Raw genomic sequence first — 14134 nt, 5'->3', positions numbered from 1 at the left:
CTTTTAAAACCAGTGTGCGCATGTGCAGTTCCCCTTTCTCAAGCTGGTTGCTATGCGCGCGCTTGTGCAAAGGGGACGACGGGGACAATATTCCCGGATGTCCGACCAAGTGAATAGCTACTTCTGGTCTGATGACCAATTTCCCGCTACCATCAAACCCAACATCAGTCGGTATTAAATACCAGTGGATGCTGCTTGCAGGCCACCAACCTCCACAACATGCAAGCCATGAACTTTTGTTTGAAATTCACTTTTCTCAATAATTAATTTGTTCTTATAAAGGTTGTTAAATTGTAGTGGACAAACTACAGACCAGAAGACCATAAACAATGGTCAGACAACAAATAGCTCACACACCATCACCCACTGAGGAAGGAACCAGTTGGTTCCGAAATATTTGGGAAAATAACCTGGTGAGTGCAGTTGAATGTGTTAATCTATCTACTTCTTAACAAATATCTTGGCACACATGCATTCCCTGAACAGAAATCTGGATAATGTGAACCATGGCCAGGAGAGTGGAAATGGACACTCAAAATGAAACATTCTGCCAAAAAATAAATAGTATGTTTCCGAGCATAGGGTTATTCCAGTTGAAATCCACACTCCCCTGTGGAAAATATTGAAACATCTTCCACAGGGGGAGTATGTTTTTCAAATGTAACTGGTCAAGGTTAATCATTTTGAAAATCATATTCCCCCTGTTTTATAGCTTTACCTATGTCTTCCACAACTGGAGTGAGTATTTCAAATGGATCATCCTATTGTCTATTGTATTCAAAAATCATACTCCCTCTGTGGAGGACTTCCACATGGGTAGTGTGGATTTAAATGGAATAACGTTCATTCATTCATTCATTTATTCATTTCCACAATTCACATAAAATACAAATATTTTGAACCCATTGCATTTCTTTCATTCCCCCTCCCTCCCCAGCTCAAACTCAGACAAAATGGGCTACTTCATCTGAAATCCATACACCCTCTATGGAAGACATGAGCTTGATCTACCACACAGATGTGTAAATTTCTTTCAAATGGAGTTACCCATTTAGGTAACCCCATTCAAAATTCACACTCCCTGTGTGGGTGATTAAGGTCATGTCTTCCATAGGGGGTGTATGGATTTCAACTGGAATAGACCAATAAGCTTGAGATGCCCAAACTTTCATTTTCAACTTTCAACATAATGAAACTTTTTCCATAATTTAAAATAATTTAAAAGTTTAATCACACAATTTGTCCGACAAATGCTTTTCAAACATATTGTTACACATGTGTTTGTAAAAAAAAAAGAAGATTATGAAAAAAAACAAAAACAAATTGACCAGCTCTGAGACATACTTCATTTTCCCCGAAAACAGAAAGTAAAAAGACCAGGGTGTTTTTTTTAGTAACGACATGAAGCCTTCAAAACATATTCTTGGAATTTGTAAACATGCAAATCAGAGGATTGGAATGATTAAAAGATGTTTTAGCAACTTCACTGAGGAAAAAGTCCTCACATTATACACGTCTATCATTAGACCCATCTTGGAATACGCCTCGGTCGTATGGAATCCGAGAACTAACCAAGATATTGACAGATTACAAAAGGTGCAGAAGAGGTATCTGCGACTCTGTCCGCTGGAAATTTACCTCCCTACATCAGAACTAAGAAGACAGGAAAGTGACTTAATCGAGACCTTCAAATACATGACAGGAAGGTACAAGACACCTGCTGATAAGTTCTTTCAACTCCCCCATAGAGAAGGCTTGAGAGGTCACTCCCACAAAATTTTTAAGCAGGAGGCAAGGACAGAAGTCGCTAAGCAGTTTTTTGGAAATAGAGTCATAAATGATTGGAACTCACTACCACAAGAGATTGTTACTGCACCAAGTATTGCTACTTGAGGGCTCTTCTGTATGGAACTAGGAGTCTATCTACCAAGTAACCAAGTAAGTAAGTAAGTAAGTAAAAAATAAAACTTTGTAATACCTGTGCTACATTTGAGTCCATTATTTAATGGGACAGGATCACTTCTTTCTTGAAATCCTCCTGTGCCAGCTACAGTAGCCACAAATATAGTGTACTCTGTCGCAGGGAACAAACCAGTAATGACATCTTGAGTTGCACTTGCTGGCAGTAGAGGACGGTCGTTTCTTGGGCCATTGTCGATGTTGTAATATACTGCAAATCCATCCACCTCCGAGGTAGCCGTGTTTGGCGAGTTCCACAAAATGCCGACAGACGTAAGTGTTAGGATGTCTTGATTGGATATACACTGTATGGATGTAGGTGGCAGTGGTTCTAAAACAAAAACAGAAAAATGTGTACAGTTTTTAGACTGACTAGAGTGAGTGAATTGACCTTTAACTTCACAAAGTATATCAAGGGAAGGGTGCTCCATGTTTACTCTATTAAACACTCTCCTTCTATTAAATGACCCGTCCATCTTTTTCAAAGAAAAAGTGAACAAAATGCAGTGTATACAATGTGGTTAAAAAGATAAAACTTGCACAATTAATTTGATACCAAATACATACTACACGCATATTACACACAAACCCATACTTTTTTTTTTTACTTTTAAAGCTGTAAATTGCATTTGATAAGGCAAAAAAATCAAAGATGTTTGCTTGCCCTCATCCGACCAACCCTAATTTTGGAAATCAGAAAAAAGTGGTTTTTTTTCTATTTACTGTACAAAAGAATACCGACCCTATTTTTGGAAATTCCTGAAAAGGTTTTTTTTCTTCAAATTTTGCATTCTGAAGATGTAAAAAAAAAATGTATTTTAGAGCTTATGTTCAACATTTTAGTTCATACTTTTCAAATGTGTTTTATTTTGTCTGTTGGATAACACTTGGTTATGAGCATTCAAAATGGCAGCATAGCGATTGGGACACCCTATACCTTACAACATATTCAAAACTAATAAAATACTGTAAAACAAGTTAATTTCGCGAGCAATTTAATTTCGCGAATCTGAGGTGCTCGCGAAATTAAATTGCCGCGAAATTACATTTGTGAAAATACGCTTGTAACTGGTGCCAAATTTGACAACCCTAAGTCAACATATTAAATCTTGAATATTGCTAAATTAGCTTAAATTTAACTATAATATCGTAATATTATGGCATAAATTATTAGACATTTACCTTTTAACATCATTAACATACTTCGTTTATCATAACAAGGATCATAAAAATTCCAAAAACTTTCACGTACATCTTGCTGGCCTGGGGATTGATTTGCTGATCCGAACAGCACATGCATCCCAAATTTTGACCTGGCATAGGGCATAATAATTAATATTAATATTTTCTCACTTTCTTTCTTTTTTCTCTTTTCAGTATTGTTATTTTGTTTTAATATTTGTGATAAACGACCCCCCTCCCCAGTCCCCACACCCCACAACATACTTGCCTAGGATCTGAGCAAGACTTAATTTAATTATCCCAACCTCGCCATTCCTCGCCCTTTTTTATAGGCTACCTCGCCTTTCCTTGCCCTTTCTCGCCACAATTCGACTTTTCTCACCGAAAATGGGTACTTTCTCGCCTTTGTGGGTTCCTAGTGTATAGAAGGGTACCAATAATTTCTGGAATAACCCAATATTATTCATCAACCCCAAACAGGAAATAAACAAAAAATTAAATGAACAAAAAATTCAAATTGCGTTGGAGTTCTTGCGATACATATGAAGCCATTATTTTGCCTTATCTTCAATCTTCATATTATTTATAATTGGACTTTTTAAAAATTATTATCCCCCTGAGCACTACCTGCCGATCTAACATTACCTCTAATTGGGATATTTTCACTTTAATCACCAATGGCGCTTTGCAAATAATTCACCCAAATGTTTTTGCATGGTGAAATTATTCTAACAATGTTGCTGATTGGGCCAATTGATAATGAAAACTTGTTTTTGGCCAATCGGCAGGTAGTTCTTATGGAGTTAAAGTACAATTTTCACTTACTTGTTCGCAATGATAATGATTGCGGTGTAAATCCAACAGCATCAGTACTACACGCAATGGTGTACATGCGGCCTGGGAACAAATTTGAAAATGTCACTTCTTGTACCGGATCATCCTCCTGCACAACTGCTTGTTGAGTGCCATCTTGAGGGCTGATGTTGAAAATATAGATGTTAAAATTTTGGTTGGTCACCGCACCCCATGTAAATGAGACAGAGCTCTGTTGACTTTGCGGGTCAGTTGTAACACTACGGATGATAATCTGGCATGGGTTTGCACTCGCTGTAAAGATATTAAATCAAACATGAATTTACATACATGCATACACACCCCGAAACCACACCTCCATACAAAAAAAAACCACTCCTATACACATATACATTAGCAGCCCCTGTGGGAGGGATCAAAGGATCAAAGAGCTTCCACATTTGGGTTTTAAAACATAAAATCACTGAAAATTGCACTGTTTTTGGTAAAATTTGCTCACACACCCAGATTTCACTTTACTTCTCCTGGAAACAATTCCAGGTGCCGCCATTGTACATACATAAGGCAAATTCCATTTGAAATCCATACACCCCCTTATTCTTCCACACGGGAGTGAGAATTTCAATTGGGGTTACCTAAATGGGTGACCCCATTTGAAATCTGCACTCCCTGTGAGGGAGATTAATAATAAGGTTATGTCTTCCATTTTTCTAAGGGGTGTATGGATTTCATGTGGAATAGCCTACATAGAGAAAAGGTGTAATTTCAATAAGATCATGGTGCTACCAGAGATGGAAAAATAGAAAACATGAAAGAAACATAATTAACACAGCAAACAAAAACAATGCTAGCCAGATTATTTTAGGAACACGTGAATCTTGAAACTCTTCTTGAAAATAGAAAATGTAGCAGGACACCATATACCAGGTTGTACAGTTATGCCAAAGAACACCTCTTGTCAAAAGCAGATTTCAGTTAATATTAGTACAGATAAAAATGCTGGAATCATACTAAAGAAAACTAGAATTTTTCAGTTCTCGGCTTGTGTGGTTCTCAACACTAAGCGCCAAACACAATAACGTCATGTTGACTGGCATTATTGTAAAAATATGCTAATTGGCTTTTATCATCAAAATGAGTATACCCAAAAAAGTAGCCAGAGTTTCTAGCCGTGGCCTACCTATCCTAAAATATAAAGTCAGAGTTCAGTTTTTCAGTCAAGGGTGGCAAAAACTGGCAAAAAAGGCACACATATAGTCACTCAAATATTACAAAGTAACACAGAAAGCTCCTAAACAGTAACACAAAACTTTTAATGAATCATTCAACATAAAATTTAAAAACTTCAAAATTCAAACTTAAAATGAAAAAGTTTTGAATTTGATATATGACACATTTTGGTTAAATGCACTTGAGCAATAAAAATGCATGCCTTTAATTTCTTAATATGACACTTATAATTACAAAACCTGGCCTTGTGATGCTCAGGAAATTATTTTTGTAACTTTATAATTTGTTTTGAGATGAAAAAACTGAACTATAAATCACTTTTTTAGTTTTTGCCGGCAAAAACTGTTTTTGCCAAGCGGTTAAAACCACAGTTTTTTCCACTTGCGGCAAAAACCTGCGAACCCTGTCTGAAGTCAATCTGCCTAAGCATTCAACAGATGCAGCATCCAGACAGATGGAGGGCGAATTTCAGCTCATTATCATAATTACAAATTAGACCCCAAAAAAGTAGTCAAGAGTTTCTGGTTAAGGCCTACTTATCCTAGAAATCTGAAGTTCATCCAGCTATCCATGCAAGAGATACAGCATCTACACCATTCCAGAAAAATACAGCACTTTTTTTATTTTAGATTTAAAAAAAAATTATTTGCTAAATGAAACTGGCATGAAAGCTAAATTTCACTATTTAATCGAATTTATGAATTAAGGGCCAAAAACATGCATTTTTTGGGTGTTTTTCACATCATGTGACAGTCAAGAGTAAAGACTTGTAAAGACCAGCGCGTGGGCAGTTCGTTCGACGCACAATACGGCGCTCGCGGAGGTTACTAATATTTACTTTTCGAACAATTACGCATTTTGCGGTCAATTGTGAGATATTAATGACCTCCATTTGCGTTCGCGATTTCACAAATAACTAAAATGTGATTGGATCTCACGCATTGCGTTTATTAATGAGGTTATGAATTACCTGTAGTAAATGTTCTTGTCCGTGCATCGCTGGTTGGAGCATCTGCTCCTTCACCTGAGACTGCCTGTACTGTCACTGTGTATTGTTTGCTTGGTAGCAGGTTCTCCAGGCGCAACTGTAAAGGTGTTGTAGTTGCATCGACAAAGCTTGGTGAGGGCGTCGTCCATCGGTCGGCGATATGAAACTCTGTAGGATGAGACCACACCAGAAGAAGGTGACCAGGTTACCAGCGCACTTGTTGCAGTGATGGAACCAACATTGATTGATGATGGTGTACACGGCACTAAAATGATACAAAATATGGAAATATTTTACAAATCAGTACAATGCTGTTCAAGGTCACAGAAACAATAGGATGATGTTTTGAGTTCTACACACAGGGCCATGACACCTGTATTCACTCCATGTAAACATGGGGGAAGTCAATACAGGGAGTAATGGGCTATTCCCTTTAAAATCCACACTACCCCTGTGGAAGATTTTAGAAATATCTAGAACAGGGGGAGTATGGATTTCAAATGGAATGAACACATTAGCAGCTCCATTTGTAATTTCATACTCCCTCTGTGAAAGATTCAGGTTGAATCTTTCTCAGAGGGTGTATGAAGTTTCAAAAAGAGCTGCCTAATGTGTTAATTCCATTTAAAATTCATACTCCCCCTGTTTTATGGTTTGTGGCAGATATTCTTCCACTGGTGTAGTGTGGATTTTAAATGGAATAGCCCAATATATGAGTGAAGTCAGTTCTTTGGTGTATGATTGACAGTTGCTATGCAATTGAAAAGTTTTAGCGTATAATTATGTGTGTACTGCTTGCTTCTGACTAAAACGGTTTATCCTGTAAGTTTTGATTGGCAGTTGCTAGGGTTTAAAAGCATTAATCCTGCTCACTATTAATATGCATGAATTTCACTACACATACATTTTAAGCTAAAAAGCACCCAATATATGTATGTTAAGGATTGAGACTATTCACCAGGATAGCAGACAAGAAATATCACTGGTGAAAATGCAGCTTATTTAGCCGATTTCAAAATGACGTAATCAGTATCAAACCAACAGCTCAGCTATTTGGTATTTCACAATATGACAATAAAGCGACGAAAAAAGAACTCCTGTTCTCGGGCGGACGGACCTTTCTAGTAGGGTCGGTCGGCGGCCTTTTTTTTTTTTTTTGAAATGACCCAAAAAATCACCAAAATCTGTAAATAATTTGCAATTTGAGAAAATACAAAAAAAATGTGTTCCTGAAATTTTCGAAATTTGAGTCGGCATTCAATTGTACAAGAACAATTTTCCCAATTTGTTCAAAATCTGGGTCGGTTGGGCCCGTAGATCAGGGTGTTCTTTTTACGTCGCCTAATGGAAAGAAAAATGCAAATGTTTGTCATTTTTCAGCACACATTTTTTGAGAAATTGACAAAGTGCACAAAGTAGACACCAATCTCTTACACAAGACATAACACTTGCTTGATTGCACATAAGTAAATGTGATAAAATGGTCAATAGGTGACTGCTTCATTTGAGCAAATGAGTGGTTTGTCCTATAGTATATTATTACTCTTGAATCCTTGGTACACATAACTAATTATTTGAATCCACTCACAAGTATTGCAATTTGTGAAATATGTCAACTATAGGCCTACCAAAACAATTTACTTTTGACAAAACAACAAATATTAAAGGGACATTTTGGGATCCATAGCCTTATCCTCTACTTTTTTCAAAAAAGTTTTCCCCCAGCCAAACCATGTAAAACAACATGGACCAGATGAAAAAGCAGTGACCCACCTGTGCTGATGCCTTAGGTCAAAGGTCACTTACCTGTACGTTGCTGAGTCTGAAGCACTGCTGTGACACCAATGGCAGCCACCTCAGCTGTGTAAAGTCTACCGCAAACCAAATTTCTGAAGGTGAAATCGTTGAAGGCTGCGTCGTCATCTCTCATTACAAATGTACCTGATGATGTAGGTTTATTTTGTGCTGTAGGCCAAATCAGCACAGTGTATTGTGTAGCGCCATCGATGTTGGCCCACAGAATTTCAATGTCGTTGGTATTGAAATCCCGTACCAAAAGGGTGTTGGGTGGCACATCAACTGGAAACAAACAAAAAACATGGTAAAATTGATCAAAATTCATGATGTATTTTCATTATTGGTTCATTTTTAGGTACATGTGCCAATAATGTTGGTACATTATGAACCGTATGAATTTCAGCTTGAAGTGTATGCAGTGGCTTGCCCACCTTTAACCCCCTGAGCTGATCACCTGCTGATCTAACATTGCCTCTGATTGGTCAATTACATGATATCTTCATTTTAATCACTAATCAGAATGGAGATTTGCAAATAATTCATCCCAATTTTTTTGCGTGGTGAAATCATTCTAACAATGTTGCTGATTGGTCCAATTGATAATGAAAACTTCTTTTCAGCCAATCAGCAAGTAGTTCCACTGATATGAAATAAACCTACAGGCTATGAATTCTAAGGTGAGCTACAAAGACTACTGTCTGTCCAATTAACTTAGAGACCCTGTTTTTATGATTTATTTCGAAAAGTTTTCAATTTGGCAAAAAGTCATGAAAGAAAAGTGTTAACATTTGCTGAGACCTAACAGGATTTTTGTGTTTCCAAAGCATCGAGTGAGAGTTTACCTGAAATTCTATTGAAATTGGAAGGATTTTCTCAACACTTTAAAAATAATCGGTACTGGAAGTTGGGTACCATTATTTTGGAAGGTCTCATTATACAGATTTGTAGGTATGGTGATTTTGGATAGTGATTGGCCTTGGGTGAATAATTATACTCCTCACCAAAAACATTTGTTCAATATAATCCAGTTCATAAAATGCATACAGTGTTTCTTATTGGCGCTGGCATATTTATTCTTAGTGTATTAACTCAGTGATCCCAGCTGTCCATCAGCCAATTACAACAATATGAGCTAATTCGGCGCGGTATTTGAATCTTCTTCTGTGCATGCTTGTACGTGGCTTGGCCCAATTCTATAATGAATACAAATTGTATGCCCAATAAATGTTCTGATGTTATTGGTGAGGGGTATAATCCACAATACACTCCAGATGCATAGTAAATTGCCCAATCATTTGTTATAATGCACCAACTGTGACATCTTTTGAGTTATTGTGAATAGTAAAATCATCTATTATTATATTGCATCGATGATAAGGAACAAAGAAAAAAGGGTGGTATCACTGATGTTCAAACACCCCTTACTGTAAATAGATTATGCCATCAAAAGTTTCAAGTCATTAGGAATATTCGCCTGGACCCAGATTTCTTGCTGTAAATCGGTCAAAATTGAATAAAAGTAGACAAGGAAAAATATTTTTCATCGCTTTACTAAAAATTTCTGTTAGGTCTGACAGTGTTTGGCAACTTTTCTTTCATGACTTTTTGCCAAAGTGAAAACTTTTCAAATAAATCATAAAAACCGGTCTCTAAGTTAATTGGACAGACAGTAATCTCCACAAGGCAGAGGGGAGCATGACATAATGGTGTTTGCACTCAAATTTTCAGACAAATAAAGCTGACACACAAAAGGAATGATTTGGGTTTTTTTTTATAAAGGAGATCCCAAGTCCTGATCTGAGGGATGACTTTCATTTTTATATATTATTGGCTTTGATTCAAGAACCACAAGACCTAAGGAAATATAAATATGACTATTAGCTTACTTGACTTCCTATCAATATAATCAGGAGGCTTAAAGGCATTCCTACAATGCACTATGATTGGGAAATATAACCTAATTTTAAAGGCAAAGTCGCCATTGCCACACACACAAAATGGTAATTTTAAAACTGCAGCCAATCGAGCTAATAGTTGAGACTTATAACTTATATTTGACTTCCTTACAGGAAACATTCATATTGTCCCACTGCATTAATTTTATTCATAAGTCTCAATGTTTTGAATGTTAAATAAAAGGATGAAAACACCAGATATTTACACACGATCCCAATGCAAGGTATGGTCAACTGTTACACATGTGCACAAAAGCCAGACATACCAAGGTCAGAAACCCCATTGGGTTATGGGAATGTCTTTAAACATCCTCTGCAATATAATGTATTAATAGTAGAAGTACACTTTTTTTTTTTTTTTTTTTTTTGGGGGGTTAAACTAGCAAAATATCGCTTCTGCCTTCCTACTCCCCTTAAATCACTCCAAAAAAACCTCACCTGGAATTGTTCAACCTCTTATGATATTCAAATTAAATCGCCGCCTGATGTGTTTAGCTCACCTGCAATGGGCTATTCCAGGTGAAATCCATATACCCCCTATGGAAGACATGACCTTAATATCCCACACAGGGAAGGGGCATGTAGATTTCAAATGGAGTCACTCATTCAGGTAACCCTATTTGAAATTCACACTCCCTGTGTAGTAGAATCCACACTACCTTTGTCTTCTCCATACAAGGTGTATGGATTTCAATTGAATAGCGCAGTATGAAAGTCAACGCCTTAATCTATGAGTGTTACTCATTATTATTACTCATCTATGAGTATTACTCATTGAGTAATGAGGAACTCACCTGTTGTGACTTCCAAGGAACTAACAGCACAGCTAGATTGTCTGGGGAAATTGCCAGTAGCCGCTAGTACAGCCTCTACTTCAACTGTGTATGTGGTAGATGGATCTAGCTTCTCAAGCCTGTATTGCAGGTCTTCGCCGGTCGTCACTTGAGCTGCAGATATGCGTGCACCTGTGTCGGGATCCCGATAGAACACCTCATAGTAATCAAATGGGAATCCAGGTGCAGCGGCCCAGGAGATTTCAACAGATGTTGATGATGTGGTGCCAGACAGAGACACTTGTCCTACATTTGGTGGATCTGTTGAGACAGGAATGGAGGGAAGAAATTATTCCACACTAGTGAATTTCATTTGGTCTTGGCCGTATATGTCATACCTGACAGAAAAGTGTGACAACCTCGTGTGTAGTTGTGCACAAATTCATTGGTTTGAAAGCAAGAAGAGGTGAATTTTTTTTTACCCGGTATATCATTTTCAACCAGGGCTTGGTACCCAGGGGGTACTCAGTACAAATAACCGTACAGAATCTCTGGTATACCACCAATGGCCCCTTTTGTAAGTCAATTAAGGTATAAAATGTGTAATATAAAAACAATTTGAATAAATACCCCCAATTTCCCCAAGCTAGAGCCCAAATTTGTTTTGAAATTTTGTTGAAATTTTATGAGATTGCCCCAAAATTTAGGCATACGTTATAAGAATGGGTCAAATTTTCTTGAAAAATTGGTATAATAATGGGACCCCTTTCAATTTCTCTGAGGCACGTCTACATTCAAACCACTTTTAGTACACTTCCCTCGTCCCACTCCGGGATTAGTATAACTAAAGCTACTTATGTAAGACTAATATACATGTATTGTAAGTGTTATGAAACATCAAAGAAGATTATTACTTCATTGCATTCTGTATCATGTCATAGATTTCTTTTGTTTTAATGATGGACCTACTTGTTCTAACTTCAATCTGTGATGATGGGTTTAATCCTCCCAGACAAGTCAGGGTGATCATATACTCTGTCCCACTGGTCAAATCATTATAGGTATGTTCCAATACATCTTCTTGTTGTAAGTTGATGTTAGCGGCTCCTGAGTTTGGAGGTGGGTTAAGGCTCAGGAGGTAACCACTTGCTGTGCTTAATGGTCCAAAAAGGACTGTGATGCTATCACAGTCAACTTGACGGATAAACATCCGACATGCTTGGATTGCACCTGTAAAGAACAAAGAGAATTCATTTCATTAGTGAAGCCAGTAATTTTGTGACCTACACACCCCCCCTCACCCCTCGCACAGACAGGCAAACATGGACCTCAATGAGGACCTAACTTTACTCTATCTAACCGAGGACACACACATCTGAAACATGCAGGATCTATAGGCCTACCATCCAATTGCGACCTACTACCTATTAGGGCTGCACAACATAAGCTTTTTGAGTAGTCAACTAATCGTCACCCAAATAGTCGCGACTACGACTACTGGCGACTTAGTTATCACGACATAAGCTTTTTGATTAGTCGACTAATCGCCACCCAAATAGTCGCGACTACGACTACTGGCGACTTAGTTATCACGACATAAGCTTTTTGATTAGTCGACTAATCGCCACCCAAATAGTCGCGACTACGACTACTGGCGACTTAGTTATCACGACATAAGCTTTTTGATTAGTCGACTAATCGCCACCCAAATAGTCGCGACTACGACTACTGGCGACTTAGTTGTGCAGGCGTACTCCTAAAGAGAGGACTTGCATTATTTGTGTTCTTCTGAATACAGCAATTTTGCCAAGGACCTCCTTGGTCGGTGTGTGTCCATGTTTGTTCTGTACGCTTCCTGTGTCCTTGTTTGGATGGCAATATAAACACACACGCCTACTCCCACACGTTATTAGCATGGACTACTTGGTCAATGACCAACAAATAAATAAGCAAAATAACAATCATATTTTTCCATACACTATGTCTTCTTTATCATTTGAACTTACTTGTGGTTTTGGTGGTTTCAATGGTGGTACTACTCACTTCCTCACCGGCTCCAAACCCACTCACTGTAGCTACTCTCATAACATAGCGAGTACTTGGATTAAGTGATGGTATCTCACCCTGTAACAACAATAAAATGACTGAATCATATACCTATGTATAGTATACAAATATTGACTGCTATGAGGGGCAGCCAAGGGTCATAGCATGGTTTTGAGATCACCGCGGGCCTATAATGTTAACCATGACCCAAATAAAGCAGTCAATATTTGTTTTATATACCTCATTAATATAGATTTTTGTCATCTGATTGGTTAAAAGGCCTATTTTATTATTCATATACCGTAAAACCCCGTCTACAAGCATATAGAGTGTTTTTGATGAAAGCTAAATTAATCCAGACGGAATCCATCGACAAAATTATAATATTATGGAGTTTGAGTAAATTAATTACCGATACAAACATAATACAACAATTACCATTATAAGACCAATATATTGTATTGGCATAGTTACGGCTGTCTCGTTTTAATTTAGCTTTCATCAAAAACACACTATATGCATGTAGGTTTTACGAGGTTTTACCGTAGGGCATGGTAAAATTTACAAAGAAAGTTTTTTGTTATGAATCAATCGCGTCACCGCAACTGACATTGTTACGTTGAGCCATCATAAAATGTGTTCATTTTCTACATGTAACCTTTTTATGGGACACCTGGTATTTTCATGACTAAACATGCTTATGTTTAAACAATGCTTAGCCAGTTGGTATCAAGTGTTTCATACTGCTATTATTAAACCATAATGTGTAATTTGCTCTACAGCAACTGCCTCAATGTTTCTCTAATTTCTACTTTTTCCATGATTGTAATACCCTGTGAAAGTCTAAGCCTGAAGTGCTTTAATTACAGTTTTATAATTCACCATATTCATTGATCGAGTGATGGCTAAAAGCGTCTCATGCATGCATGAATCATTGATGTATAAACTGTGCGCATTTATACATCTCAGTTAAGCGTCAAACTCCGCTCAATGACAACCATCAATCTAATACACACACTGAAGATAAATATAGGCGATAGGCAAATCGAATGAAATCGAACAAAAGGGAACATAATGTGATCAGGGACTCACATTTAGTGGAAAACAAATACAAATCTATTCTTTATGGAAATCACACATTATTGCTTTTATAAGTAGGTACAAATAACTTGCAAGGTAGCAGATTTTCAAGGTTGTAGCTTATCTTTTCCGATTTCTTGCACTTAACTTTGTTCAACTGTCAACAAAAGTGTTGAAATCTTTTCATTTCTATCAAAGAAGGATTAGGCTATTACAGTTGATATTCATATACCTCCTATGGAAGATGTGACCTTAATCTTCCACACAGGGAGTGTGAATTGCAAATGGGGACACCTGAATGGGTGACTCCA

The 14134-nt window shown here is 37.4% G+C and overlaps 1 protein-coding gene across 1 annotated transcript in view; it reads right to left on the bottom strand.

The window, feature by feature from the left end:
- Window positions 1-14134, bottom strand: part of LOC140166848 (fibronectin-like) — a 37391-nt gene that overhangs the window by 8708 nt on the left and 14549 nt on the right. The window contains exons 8-14 of the mRNA XM_072190337.1: window positions 12704-12821; window positions 11667-11927; window positions 10719-11018; window positions 7979-8251; window positions 6225-6437; window positions 3967-4248; window positions 1979-2290 (exon numbers count right to left, since the gene is read on the bottom strand). Coding sequence (XP_072046438.1) covers window positions 1979-2290; window positions 3967-4248; window positions 6225-6437; window positions 7979-8251; window positions 10719-11018; window positions 11667-11927; window positions 12704-12821 — 1759 coding nt within the window. The remainder of the gene's footprint in view (window positions 1-1978; window positions 2291-3966; window positions 4249-6224; window positions 6438-7978; window positions 8252-10718; window positions 11019-11666; window positions 11928-12703; window positions 12822-14134) is intronic.

The sequence above is a fragment of the Amphiura filiformis genome, chromosome 12, assembly GCF_039555335.1.
Source record: "Amphiura filiformis chromosome 12, Afil_fr2py, whole genome shotgun sequence".
Lineage (NCBI taxonomy): Eukaryota > Metazoa > Echinodermata > Ophiuroidea > Amphilepidida > Amphiuridae > Amphiura > Amphiura filiformis.
The sequence above is the reverse complement of the archived record's forward strand: the minus strand, read 5'-3'. Positions and strand labels throughout refer to the sequence as shown.